Source organism: Melanerpes formicivorus, unplaced genomic scaffold (genome assembly GCF_026170545.1).
Source record: "Melanerpes formicivorus ecotype bairdi unplaced genomic scaffold, bMelFor1.0.p_v2 SCAF_391, whole genome shotgun sequence".
Classification (NCBI taxonomy): Eukaryota; Metazoa; Chordata; class Aves; order Piciformes; family Picidae; genus Melanerpes; species Melanerpes formicivorus.
In genome coordinates this window covers 163,157-177,730 of record NW_027142743.1, presented here as the reverse complement: position 1 = coordinate 177,730, position 14,574 = coordinate 163,157, and the positions used below count along the sequence as shown (strand labels likewise).

Below are 14,574 nucleotides of genomic sequence, written 5' to 3'. Positions count from 1 at the left end.
AGCAGTGTAAGATGTGCCTAGATGACAGGCTGCTGCTGTGGGAGTGGAAGATGAGTTGTTCATCCTTAACAGGTGGGTTTCCTGATGTGCTTTGTGGTGTGCTTCCTGGTGCTCTTCCTGGTGTGCTTTGTGATGGGCTTCCAGATCTGCCCAGGAGAAGGCAGGTGCAAATCCTTTCCTCCCTGCAGTGTTTGTGCATCTTTAGACAAAAACAACCCATGACTAGCTAGTAGAGGGAAAAAATCATAGGGAGCAGATGAGAGTGAAGGGCTTCAAAATCTTAACCATGGAGCAACAGTTGGGCTCCTTTCTCCTTTCTCTCTCTTTTGTCATAGCATCATGTTTCTCAGACTTGTCGTTACCACAGCCATAAGGTGCAGGATGCCACTTTGTACCTCTAGGTTGCACCAGTAGCCGAAGTGTAAGGCATTAAGCTGGACAGAAGGCACTATGAGGCTGAATTCCTCCTTACAGAGGATGGATGGATCCCTGTTCTTGGGCAATAATCAAGCCAAGGGGATTTTGTAGAGTTTGGATGCAGAATATTCTCAGAGCAGAAGATAAAGACCCTTCCTGCCAGGGTGTTCCTAGTTAAAGAAACAAGACAAATAAACCTTACCAAAACATTTATTCCAACCAGTTCAAACTAATGACAAGCAAAGTAAATTCCTAAATGTATCCTAAGAGGAGGAGGGGGAGGGGAACCTAAAGTGGGAAGGGTTTTTTTTCTTAACCTATCTACCTAATACCTATGGTGGAAATCCTCTTAATAACTCTATACTAACTTCCTAACTATATCCCATGGGGGGGTGAGGGTGGGGAACCTAAAGTGGGAAGGGATTTTTTCTTAACCTATCTACCTAATACCTATGGTGGGAATCCTCTTAATAACTCTATACCAATATCCTAACTATATCCTATGGGGGAGCAGGGGAACCTAAAGTGGGAAGGGTTTTTCATAACATTTCCAGGTCTCTGAGTTTGTGTAAACTTTGAATCTTCTTTCTTCTTTCTGTCCTGGCTTTGTTCTTGATGTAATTTTCTTCCACTTCATGTAAGTAGCCTTCAAGGACTCCAATCTGCAGTTAGAAAGAAGTGGTGTCAGAAGCTCGTCCCTTCTCTCTAGTGAAGCTTCAAACATTTTGGCAATGAATTTCTTTCCAAACTAACTGTGACTAAAAATAAGCTGTCCTGGATGGACAATTGCATTTCTATCTGGTTGCTCTTGTTTCCTTCACTCTCAGTCTGCCTGAATCAGGGCCACTAATACTATTTTCCTTTTGCACCTGCACTTTTCTGACTTCATTACACGTTAGATGTTACACATGAGACTTCCACCCCTGTTCCAGAAAATTCCTGTTCCTTTCCCATCCTTTGCTTTCCTTTTTCACAACGGCTCCAGGCATTCATGAAGCACGTATCTGCATCACAGCCCCAGAAAGAGAACAAATTAGGAACCAGTGTCCTTCTAGTAATTCAGGAATAGCCAAGATCGATACAAGAGAGCACACCAAAACACAGCAACTTTTGAAGCCTGCATGCTCTGAGAACAAGAGCAGTTCCCAGTGGCTGTGGCATGGGCTTGGATGACTTTACAAGACATTGCAAAGTCATTTACATCAAGTAACTGTTGTAGCAGCCAGCACAATACTACTCAGCAACACATCCACTTTCCATCGACATCCTATGAATCTCCCTCCTTGCTCCTCTGGCTGACCCAAAGCCTAGCAAGTCTCTGGCCCTTTTCCATGGCTTGGTTTTCAATGAAGAGATAATGTCAGTGGAAGAGCACAGTTCATCAGAGAGTGTTCCCCTGTCACTGCAGAAGGCAGAGATGTAGTAAGCAGAGGTGAACTGCTGGAAATCTATGTGCCTGGCTAAAAGATTATAGAATAGGTCAGGCTAATTTTACTTCATTTCATATTCACATCTATTACTGCAGCTTTTGTTACATCCTTATCCTTATGTGAGTTACATCTGTTCTTTGATTCACTCATCCATGTTTGCTCTGCTTTCAGATTGATGAAACAGGCATTCCACTGAGCTCAGCAAAGGATGGGCATAATAACTGATCTAAATGGCAAAGTATGTGATGCCCTTGAGGTAAACTCCAATGTGAAGGCTTTATGAAGTGTTTCACATGTGGAAGTGTAGGGAAGTGTTTATTTGCCAGCTCCTGTCTTTCCTTTGGCTGTTCAGATGATGTTAAGAGGATCCTGTGAAACTGCCATGGAAGCCTTAGGGGCTAAGCAGAGGACAGAAGTAGAACCACATTATTGTCTGCATAGGGGCAGCAGAGCCATACTGGCACTTGCACTTACAGAGCTCTCTCTATGGATGTCAAACATTTCTGGTTGATAGGCTCTAGATTATTTAGTTAATGAAATGCTTCTCACTATAACATTGTGAAGCTTTATTAATGAATTGATTCTTATGAGATAGGAAAGTAGTCTCTTTTTTTTCTTTTACTGTTTTATTTTCTTCTCTTACAAGCTTGTAGAGAAGTAAAGGCCCTGTGGAGCAAAAGGGAAGCTTTCCTGCCCTGTTATGTATCTGAGGTACTCTAAACCCCTTTGCCTCTCTGCAGCTGCTATACAGTCCTGCAGTGGCCATGCAGAGACCTGGCTCCATGAGTTATTCAGGGTCAAGCTTTATTGCCAGTCCCAGCAGTCATGTTCATGCCAGATGTCATCACCATCATCTACAACTCTATCAATAAACCAGCTAGTCAATATGGCCAGGGCTAGCTGTTATGGTAGTGTCCCCATCTGTTTAAGACCCAGTGGCTGGACTGAGTTTTGTGGGATCAAGAAGAGTTACCAGATGAGCTCTTCTGAACCTCTCTTGCAAGTTTCCTGTTCATTGCTGCTGAGTTTTGTGCATCAGAGGTCACTGCTCAAACCACTGGGCTAAATAATTCACTGGTGTGAAGACTTAAGCCTTTCTAGGAAGTGTTTGTGTGTCAGGCCTTGTGCCTTTCTGTGTCAGAGTTCAGCCTGAAAGAATTTTTTTCTGGCTGTCTCCAGAAAATACAACTCTGCCAACAGTGGCTTGCACTGCCAATCCTGACAGACCCTTTAACCATGTGGAGAACAGGCACTGCTGTAATTCCACTGCATTCCAGTTAAAACTTGAGTGCTTTCATGAGGTGCAACAGCTGTTTCGATTGCAAAAGCCAAACTCCATTGGTGGTAGTGTAGCTGTCAGCTTTCCAGAGTTCTTCATTTACAGCTGCTTGTATAAACTCCTTTATGGTCTTTTGTTTTTTGCTTTCCAATATATGTAAATTAATTCAATAGCAAAATTACAAAGAACCACCTTGTAGCTAGGCCTGGGTGATGGTTCTTTGAGGGCTCCTACAATCAGCATTCTGTGCCGAGCGAACTGTGAAATCCTGAACTTACCCACATGGTTCTAGCACAAGGGACATGTGGTAATCCACACCACATCAGTTTTGAATCATCAGATTTAATCCTCTTTAGTACTATGTTAGAGCTCTTGAACCCAGTGTAACATGCTTAATTACAGCTGATTAAAAACCACCAAAACCCACAATGCAAACCAACAAGAAATCCAACAAAGAAACCCCAGAACTCCCTGAGTGTTTTCCTGTCTTCTCTATTTAAAAAGCCTTTGTTCCTAAGAACATGCTGACTGTGCTGAAATTAAGTGTTGGGGAAAAAAAGTAAAGTACAACAGAAATATTTGATGATGGTTTTCATTTCTTTGTTCTGATACAATAATAATAAGACTACAATTCTATTGTGAAACAAATGGGAGTGCTGTTGGGAACAGGATGCCTCAGCTCAAACGGTTGTCTGAAAGGCAAAACTATGTTCAGAATGCCAACAAATTTTGAAGCCCCAAATTGTGCAACAGAAGAGTGTAGATTTCAATGCATTTCAGTAACTTTTAGTCCCAACTGTTTAATTCTGCAGAGATTCTGTCCATTTTTAAATGCTATTAGTCTTGATATCTATCAAGACTACATTGAAAGCATCTAGAGAAATTAATCCATGCAAATACACCAAAAGAAAATACTTCGTTCTACTGAATTTACAATGAAATATTAGCCACTGTTGAAACTGGGGGGAGCTTTTTGCATGTATCTGGTTATCAATGTTTGCTCTATCTGGCAGGAAATGTTTAGGTAATTGCATAAATATATCTCATTCATATCCTATGTAGTGTTTGTGTTGCAAAAGATTCTCATACGATCTGTAGGCAGGTGTGAGAGATTTAGAGACTATGCTGGGCAATGTAAAAGAGGTGTGAATATTTATCCTGCCCTTCCCTCATGAGCATTTGAAAGAGCTGAAATGCTCTTTTGTCTATAATTTTGTGCACTTAGGTCTTGGTTACTTTCTGTACATCCTGTACTTGGCAAACTTTATTAAGAGCCACTGATCTCACAGCTAGCTGAGGCAAGACACCTACTCAGACTTTCTCTCAGAGGAGATGCCTTCTGGAAATTTAATTCAAATAACTTGGACACATAGACTCTGAAAGCACCTTGCCCCTCAACCTCTGTGACTTCTTTCAGACATACCCATCCTAGTTACACTGACTTAGTGCAGCTGGGATTTGGGTTTTCAGTATCTCTCTGTCAAACCGAAATCATAGTATCATAGTATCATTTAGGGTTGGAAGGAACCACAAGGATCAGCTAGTTCCAACCCCCCTGCCATGGGCAGGGACACCTCACACTACATCAGGCTGCCCAAAGCGTCATCCAGCCTGCTCTTAAACACCCCCAGGGACGGGGCCTTGACCACCGCCCCGGACAACCCATTCCAGGGTTCTACCACTCTCATGGTGAAGAACCTCCTCCTCACATCCAGCCTGAATCTCCCCACCTCCAGCTTCATTCCATTCCCCCTAGTCCTATCACTACCTGAGATCCTCAGAAGTCCTTCCCCAGCCTTCCCGTAGGCCCCCTTCAGATACTGGAAGGCCACAATTAGGTCTCCTCGGAGCCTTCTCTTCTGCAGACTGAACAGCCCCAACTCCTTCAGTCTGTCCTCATAGGAGAGGTGCTCCAGCCCTCTGATCATCCTTGTGGCCCTTCTCTGGACACGTTCCAGCACCTCCACATCCCTCTTGTAATAGGGGCTCCAGAACTGGACACAGTACTCCAGGTGGGGTCTCACCAGGGCTGAGTAGAGGGGGAGGATCACCTCCCTCGACCTGCTGGCCACACTTCTTCTGATGCAGCCCAGGATCTGATTGGCTTTGCAGGCTGCAAGTGCACACTGAGAGCTCAAAGAGGGACAATTTCAAGTCCCACCAGTGCAAGAACTCAAGCCCTTTCTATTCTCCAGCCTCCCACTGCAGCCACAACTCAGAGTGACTGTGTGTCATTCTGGATCTGATGGAGCCATAAGACACAGGGTAAGGCCAATGCCTTGGACCATTAGTACCATTATCCCTTCCTGGGGATGCGTTGCTACCCCTTTTCTCTCCAGTAGCTGAATGTCGGTGGTGTCAATGCCCAGAGCTGTGATTCATTCTGGTTTGGAAGACTTTGTCCAAACCCAACACTGCTATTGCATCCCAGCCTGCCCCACTCTTCATTAGGTCGAGCCAGATTCATCAGCAGAGAGAACCAAAACAAGATGCCCTATGCTTCACAAATCCTTTAAGAAGTCAATTGCCCAGCTGCTGTGCAGAGACTCCAGAAAGGCATTTGCATGTCTTTTACCTCTCTCATCACCAAAGCCTCAGCTGAGCTCTACTAAGAGACTTCACTTGTTGGATTGAATTTTATTCCCTAACAGCTCCCCCTCTCCCTGCAATTAGCACAATAGTCCCTATGATAAAAATGGAAGAGAAATATGATTATCAACCACAAATTCAGCCTTTGAGGTTGGGGATATTTGTTGTATTAGATAACCACAGGAGACTATTAATATGAACAAAGATCAACCCTAGATGCTAAAGCAAATAGTAAGTATCTATCTGTGGCTGGTGCCTGAGCTCTGACAGAGTTGGAGGCACACAGTCAGCTTTCAAATGGCACCTGCTTTCTTTTCTACCTTTTGAACAGGTATGACTCAGGGGGACATTTACTCCCCAAGGAACAATATACTCTTCTACCCTTTGCTGCAAGTTGTTACCTTCTGAATTTCCTTCCACACACGTTGGGTATCAGTGTTTCCTCTGAGGGTGTCCGTGGCCTCTGCCATCAGCAACTCCAGCTGCGGTACCAAGATAAAAATGATCACTGTGGAATTCACACCCAAATAACTTCTCTAAATACACAGATTAAAACCTCATTAAAAAATCATTTGTACACTGATGATTTTATTACTCATCTGTTACACAATGAGCACTGCCACCTCATCTTTGCTTCAGCCATGACTCTGTATTATTGTGGATAGAAAATACTTAACAATGGGGGGAAGAAATCCCCTGGGAATTCTGTATTGAAGCCTATATGTTTTTAATGCAGTAAATGTTTATACTTTGGAAAGGAAGGCTTGGCTTGTAAAGAACAAAGGGTCCATATTTCATTCTTTAGCTGTCTGGGATATTCTGTGTTGTACAGGAATGCTTTTCAGTATTTTCTCCCAAGGCTAATGTATCATAATTTAAAGCAGCATGTAAAACCTCACAAGAGGACAACACTAAAGCTGAGATGCTTTGACCGTAGCTGGAAGTATCTAGCTCATTTTGCCTGCTTTTACTATCCCTTTCCTTTGGCAAACCATCTCTTTTCCCCATAATGCAGCAAAACAGAGCATAAAAACAAGGCTGCCTCTTTCTAGTGTATACTGCAAAAAGAAGCTGTAGGAAAATCCTTGCTAATCAGTCCTCAGTGTTAGAAGGAAGGCTAAAATTCAGGTCATCTGTACCATTTCCTCACTCCAGTACCCTTCCAGGTCAGGCATAGCATTGCCTCACCCTGCACCCTTCCCAAACACTTGAAAATGTTTCAGTTGCTCTTAATTCACTATCAGAAAGCCAAGGGTCAGGTCCAGCATATCCTCCTGCAAGCAGCCATCAGTCTCAGGGTTTTAAGAACTAACTAGGAGAAACTTGTCTTTAATGCCTGTAGCTGTGCTCTGTAAGGTCTATTCCAAAACATTTAGCTGGTTACAGTGAACCCAGATGATAGTTTTGGAATCACTTCCCGAATTTGTTACTCATTACAAGTAATTGGACAGTATAAGCAAAAGCATTCATAGAGAAATTGTCTCTTCTTGCTGTCCCTAGATGGGCAGCAGTCTAAGATGAGTCCCTAAAGTGACAAATGCACTCATCTGTGCAAGATGCAAAACCACTGCCCTGAGCTTCACGGAGCAGATCTGTATTTCCTTGAGTTTACCTTTGCATTTAGGTTTTTGAAGCTCAAATTCTATGTGTCCCAGCACTAGATAAAGGATGCAGAAGTCTTCTTTGGAATCTCTAAATCAATCTGCTGTGGTTGGTGCCAGCCTGCTTTCTGTGCTTGTGCAGCCAGTAAACTGAATCTTATTGGCTGGATGTTAGGAAGAAGTTCTTCATAGAAAGAGTGATTTGCCATTTTACAAAGGGAAAACAAAGGCATAGCAGGTAGATGGGTTTATTCAGAGACAGGGAGTATGTTGTAGACAGAGCCAGGAAAGAAAAGCTTTCCTCTCCTTCCCCTCCTCTCCTCAGCTTTGTCTAGATTTGGCCTGTTTGCTGCAGGTGGCTTCTGATGTTAGCTATCCTAAAGTAGCATGATCTGAATAATTGCAATCATTCTTACAGACTGACTTGGGGACGTTTGGGGGAAAAGAAGAGGTTTTAAAAATGTGCCTACAGATGAGTCATGCTGGTTCTATACAAATCACCCTTGCAGGTGATTAGCACCTCCTCTGACAAGGCACTGCAGGAGGACTTTAAAACTACTTCAGGTCTGCACATTGGGAAAATGACTTCCAGAGCAAACTGCAGCAGAGTGTTCTGCCCCATCCCTTCCCTGGCTCCCTGCCTCCAAAAGCCAAAACCAGTGTGAAGAAATCAATACTTACCAGTTGGGTATCCTCCTGACTGAGGTCCTGCAGGTAGGGGATGGTGGCTGCCTCAGCCATCACTTGCTCAAGCAGCTGGGCCTGTTCCTCGAGGTGCTGCATGCGGCCAAAGAGGCTGGCCTGCTGCAGCTTCTCTACTGCCCGTGAGCATGGGCAGCGCTTGTCCTGTTTGGTCACAAACGCAAGTCAGTTAGAAGAGAGTCATGGAAAACACAATTATCCCTTGAGTCCCTAGTGCCTTGAGGCTTATCATCACACATATATTTGTGCTGGTAATACTACACACAATATGGCATTCAGCACCTGTAAGATAAATCTGCTGACAATTTCTAGAGGGGGAAAACAAAAATACTTTCTCGCCACAATCTCTCTAGCAGCACCAGAAAAATAAATACATAGTCATAATAGATGTGAAGGGGAGACAGGAGAGAACAAACATGAATGCAATTGTTTCAGTTGGAAATGGCTTTTCCATAATCCCCTCTGTTCAATATTACCTGACTTTTATGGATTGCTTTGAAAGTTTCAGCCAAGAGGCTGAGGAGACAGTGCAGTGTGTCAGCTCATGGTTTGTTTGCAGACTAGGCAAATCCATAGTGTTCCAATACATAACCTCAGGGGACTAAAATCTGCAGAGGTGGTCTCTGATCCTCCAGGCAGCTAGGCACATGGCAAATTTGAAGCATGTGAACAGAGAGACTCAGCCAAGTGCCTGCAGACATGATTGTAGAAGCAACTTGCTTCTCTGTGCATCTTCTAACTGCCAGAGTGTACCTCCCCTTCCCCCTGCCTCTCCTTTCTTCTAGAATATTTCTCCTCTTCATCTACCTACCACTGCGGTGCCAACACTCACACTGACAGCATTTGGCTACCTTGCTTTGCTGGACCTTACATGATTCCTCTTTACTACTGTCCCAGTTTCTCTTGTCTTCAGCCAATTGATTATTTGATACATCATACTAAAATATATATGCAAAGCCATGCCTTCACTATGAGCATAGATAAGCATGAGAGCATTTGAATCCATTTACATACTATTGCTGTAGTGATCTAGACATAGAAATTGTGGTTATGTCTAGGAAGTTAACAGATCAGGAACCTGCTAGATTTGCCTCTCTGCAGATGTAAACTGTGTTCAGGCAGATAACTATTATTTTCACTGATACTTATTTATCTTTAATCAGTGATCTACTGAAGAACAGCCATAAAAGGAATAGGACCGCAGCCAAATCAGCAATTATTTTTGGGAAGCTGCTAATTTGGTTTTCCTATTGAACTCTTTACTATTATATTGAATTAATTGTTAACTAAGGTTGATCTAAAAGGGGGAAAGGGTGGGAGGGAAGCCATGGGATTTTTTTCCAGTTGTTACTTGAACAGAACAGCTGAGCAAAATGTCAGGCTTTGAAAAAGGCTGCTCTGCTCCATCTCTTTTGTTAAATCCTTACCTTTTATTTGCTTTAGGTGGTGGAGTCAGCATCACTGGAGGTGTTTAGGAAGAGACTTGATGTGGTGCTTGGTGCCATGGTTTAGTTGATTAGATGGTGTTGGATGGTAGGTTGGACTTGATGATCTCAAAGGTCTCTTCCAACCTGGTTAATTCCATTCCATTCCATTCCATTTTATGCAGGCACATTCCCATGGCCAATTACTCTTTCTGTCAAGAACTTTCTCCTCACCTCGAGCTTAAACTTCCCCTGGCACAGCTTGAGACTGTGTCCTCTTAATTCTGGTGCTGACTGCCTGGGAGAAGAGATCAACCCCCTGCTGGCTACAACCTCCCTTCAGGTAGTTGTAGAGAACAAGAAGGTCACCCCTGAGCCTCCTCTTCTCCAGGCTAAACAACCCCAGCTCCCTCAGCCTCTCCTCACAGGGCTTGTGTTCAAGGCCTCTTCCCAGCCTCGTTGCCCTTCTCTGGACACCTTCAAGTGTCTCAGTGTCCTTCTTAAATTGAGGAGGCCAGAACTGGACACAGGACTCAAGGTGTGGCCTAACCCGTGCTGAGTACAGGTGCAGATTGACTTCCCTGCCCCTGCTGGCCACACTATTTCTGATGCAGGCCAGGATGCCACTGGCACTTGATTGTGCAGAAATTTGTACTAGGCAAGGATCAAGTGTTACCAAAATGACTATCAACATAGCTCTTGTATCAAGTCTAAGGATTCAATAACAATGCTGTTCCTCTTATATATATATATATATAATAGAAGAAAACTAAACTCTAGAGAAACTACAAATACTCATGGTAGAGTTAATGAATATACTATCTATTAGAATTGTAAAATAGTGTGAAAGACCATGCACTAGAGACTGATGGCAGAAATGAAGCTAGAATCTGGGAGTTCCAGACATGAAAATAACCAGAAAAGAAAGAGCTGAACTGGTGTTTCCATCAGCTAAAGGAGAGAATCAGGCACTGCACAGGAAAAAGACCTCTGGTCAGCAGTTCTCTGGAGTATTGCTGATAGCTCCAGTCAGCTGTGTTTGGAGAGGTTAATTTAAACCCAAGCACCATGGAGCAGAGAAGCCAGCACGGTAGGAGATACCTCTTTGGAGAGAAGTGTTGTTTGATTAGTCTATTAATGAAAATGCCAAGAGCATATTATTCTCCTCAATAAACATAATGCAGGGCTCAAGTCCAAAGAGAGCAAGCAACTGAAAAGGGAAAAAGAGATAAAAGACAATGATAACAGAAGGGCCATTGTGTACAAATAGGTACGAATAAGAGTAGGCTGGCAATTAAGCTTCTGACAATTCAGGCTGAAGGTCTACAGTGTGTTTCACCAAACTGAGAGCAGGCAGAAAGCCCAACTAGTTCTTAGATGGATTTTACTCCATTTATGACTAGGATATTGGGTGACACAAAGGTGGATAATAACATGTTACTTGACTTGAGGAGCCAGGAGAGGCCTGCCAAGCCTCCCTTCTCATGAATTACTGTTGAGCCACCTCTAAGAAGGGAGACTGGGACAACCTTCTTACAAACTAGTTTTATCACTTGAAGAGTCCTTTTCTGAGGACCTGACTTAGTATTAGTAGGAGACATCAGCAAGAAAAAAGGATTTCTGTGATCTCTGATACGTGAAATTGTATGTGTGACACAGTCTAGTTAGCATGGCACTAAAGCAAGGAACAAAATGGAGCCCCATCTCCACCTGATCATCAGTGTTTGAAAGCCAGAGAGCTGTGTCCCCAGGTAGAGCTGTGTGCATTAAAAGAAGAAGCAATCAGTTACTGAAAGAGAAAGAGAGCTCTTATCAACATGAAATAGGCTCACAACATTTTAGATGCAGCAAAAGGTTTTTCTTCGCTATTCTTGAAATCAGCCCCAAACCTTTCAGTGCAAGCACTAAGAAATGAGTATATTGAGTTATCAGCTAAGAAAGCAGGGAAAAATCCTCTCTCATCACCCTGTGTCTGTTGGGGGCTTCTCCAACCATGAAGAAAGTAAAGGCAAAAAGAAAACAATTGTTTCTCTGCTTGACTGTCCAGAAAAATATGAGGGCATGCTACGTAGCTATGGGAAGCAAATTGGGCATCTGTGCCAACGTGCACTCTGTGGACAGAGCAATGCTAGTTAAGTTTATAGTAGGGTGGAAGTCAATAAATCAATAACCCACAGCAGACTTTTTTGGAAGGGATTAGAGGAGGCTGAACATTGTCGGAGGTGGCGTTTCAGTGACAATGGAAAATGCAGAAAGAGAAAGTAAAGAACTGCTGCTGGCAGGAGAAAAATTCTGCAGGGAGCTGAACCACATGGTGAGAATTACATGAACTACAGCAGAATTCAAGAGGCTACTAAGCTGCAGTAAACAAACCAAACCATAATAAAGGGGCCAAGCAATCACATGAAGATGAAACAAACTCATGTAGGCAGAGTGAAGGTTAAGTAAAGAGCAAATTTAAATGGAGACTTCATTGTCAATGAGTTGGTAGCAAAGGAATCAACAAATTCAGGATATGAAGGCATAGCTGCATCCTGGTTAGATATGTAGTAACATATTAACCATAGAATCATAGAATGGTTTGGGCTGGAAGAGACCCTAAAGATCACCTAGTTCCAACCCTATGCCATGAGCACAGATACCTCCTACTAGACTAGGTTGCTCAAGGCCCCTTCAACCTGGCTTTGACCCAGCTTGGAGCCTCCACAACTGCTCCAGACAACCTGTTCCAGTGCCTCGCCACTCTGTGCAGCTTTGCACCAGTCCAGGCAGATGATGTCAATTGCTCTTCCCTTATCTGTCAACACTGCTACTCCACCCTAGAAGACCACCAAATTTGTCAGTCATCATTTGCCCATGGTGGAGCCACACTGGTTAACACAAATCACCTCCTCATTTTTCATATGACTAGCAGAGTATCCAGGAGGATTTGCTCCATGACCTGGCCAGGCACAGAGGTGAGACTGACTGGCCTGTGGCTCCCTGCCTGTTCTTTTCTTTTAACCTTTTTGAAAATGGGGGTTATGTTTTTCCCTTTTTCAGTCCCTGGGTACTTCACTGACTTTTCAAATATGATGGAAAGTGGCTTAGCAACTTCATCTGCCAGTTCCCTCAGGAACTGCATAGAGATCTTGTCAGGTCTTACACACCTTCAGATTCTTAGGGTGGTCTCCAACCTGATCTTCACTTACAGTGGGTGGTTTTTAATTTCCTCACTTCCTGCTTTTACCTTTTGTAACTGTGGTTAGAGCCTTTTTTGGTGAAAACTACAGCAAGAGTTGTTGAGTACCTCAGCATTCTCCTTACCCCAGGGGAACAGGTCCCCTCTTTCCTTCTGGAGTGGGCTCACATCTTCCCTAGTCTTCCTTTTATCATCGACATGCTTTTCTTGTTGCCATTGATGTTCATACCCAGATTTAAATCGAGCTGGGCTTTAGCTTTCTTGACCTGATCTCTGTCTACTTGTCTACTCTGGCTCTTCTGATTGCTTCTTAAGACAATAAATGACTACATTTTGATACTGTCACTTTCTGGACAGGCTTCATTCCTGTGGTCTGGTCACCTTTTTGGTTTTTTTTTTTTTTTTTGGGGGGGGGGTGGATTTGGAGGGGGCAGGGCTGGGTGGGAGCTGATAATTTCCATCCAATTTGCTCCAATCCCACCTTTGGCCATCAAGCCTCCACCTGATGGTAACCCATCTTCACTTGTGCAGAAATGGCACAAAGCTGTGGTTGGAGCACATGAAGTTTTTCCTTACCTCTCTCTCACAGCAGTGATCTGTGAAATCAGTTCATACACAACATCATTTTTGTTCTGGCCTGTCCCCAAGGCTGAGATCCCTTTCCCTAACTTTCCTGTTGTCTCTCACTCTCCTGCCTTCCCTTATGCTTCAACATTTCTCCTCACTTCTTCCGTCCAGGGACCTCAGAGGAACATCTATTCATCCAAACTGTTGCTGGGGAAAGAACAGTACTGGCTTGTGGGTTGGGCAACAAGATTTGCCTTCAGCACCAGAAAGGATTGTGCAGGTTTAGAAAGGCAGGTAGAGTTGGGAGAACAAAGTACAAGACTTCTCTCTCTACTGAGATGTGATAGTAACAGCTGTGCCTGAACATAAATGTGGTAGCAATGCTGCCCAAGGCCTGCTGCTACTGTATTACTAGTATAGTTTCTGACACTGATGCAGCCTGCATCCAGTATGGCCTAGCTTTGAAGACCTAAGTGGCCTATACACACATTTATTTGTGCATAAGCACACACACACATATAGCTATAAAGTGTTTGGACTCATCTGAATGAAGGGGAAAATAGTTTCAGATTATTAGGATGTCACTCAGTATGTTTTGGCATGCTGCAGATCAAGAAGTTACACTTGTATTGAAATCTAAGACATGCAAAACTGGTTTAAAGGATGCCATTAGTTACTGTTTAGTTTGGCTGAGTCTTGAGAGGGATGTGCTATCTGCATTTATTAAAGTAATGCAAAGAAAGATCAATTTCCATGGACAGAAAAGCCATGGAAATGTCAAAGGCCAGCAGTTGGCAATACCATGACATTGAACTCTGCTCCATTTGCTCTGTTTTAGGAATATAAAACCCTACCTATAATCCTTACCTAAGCACTTAACTTCTAAAAAGAGCAAAACATACAATCAAAAGCTGGAAGGAAAGAGGCTACCAATCAGCAATCCAAGCTAAATACTCAGCTGAGGTATAGAAACTATGTACCTGAATCATTAAAGAAAGGTTTCTATGTGACACAAGTTTCATGAGCTATTGAAAGATATAACTTAAGATAGCAAAATGCTTTCCTTTGGAGTATAGATTTACCTGACCAGCAGATCCAAGCAGATGAGGCCCTCCACAGGCAAATAGAAGCGGCTTCCAGGTCACAAGCCCTGGTCCTCATGGGTGATTTCAACCACCCGGACATCTGCTGGAGGGACAGCACAGCAAGGCACCAGCAATCCAGGATGTTCCTGGACTGCATAGAAGACAACTTCCTCCTCCAAATGGTAGAGGAACCAACAAGAAATGGTGCTGTGCTGGACCTTGTTCTCACCAACAGGGAAGGGCTGGTAAGCAATGTGAGGCTCAGAGACAGCCTTGGCTGCAGTGACCATGAAGCAGTT

General features: G+C 43.5%; 1 protein-coding gene across 2 annotated transcripts in view; it reads right to left on the bottom strand.

Annotated features, from left to right (window-relative positions):
* Positions 1 to 579: 579 nt before the first annotated feature.
* LOC137459690 (spermatogenesis-associated protein 16-like) overlaps positions 580 to 14,574 on the bottom strand; it is a 32,084-nt gene continuing 18,089 nt past the window's right edge. Inside the window, exons 1-4 of one of the 2 annotated variants that reach the window (XM_068170455.1) lie at positions 9,446 to 9,601; positions 7,998 to 8,162; positions 6,117 to 6,197; positions 580 to 1,079 (exon numbers count right to left, since the gene is read on the bottom strand). In XM_068170455.1, coding sequence (XP_068026556.1) covers positions 957 to 1,079; positions 6,117 to 6,197; positions 7,998 to 8,099 — 306 coding nt within the window. In that variant the 5' untranslated portion in view covers positions 8,100 to 8,162; positions 9,446 to 9,601 and the 3' untranslated portion in view covers positions 580 to 956. Of the gene's footprint in view, positions 1,080 to 6,116; positions 6,198 to 7,997; positions 8,163 to 9,445; positions 9,602 to 14,574 lie in introns of those variants that run through there. The other variant, XM_068170454.1, reaches the window with a different exon arrangement.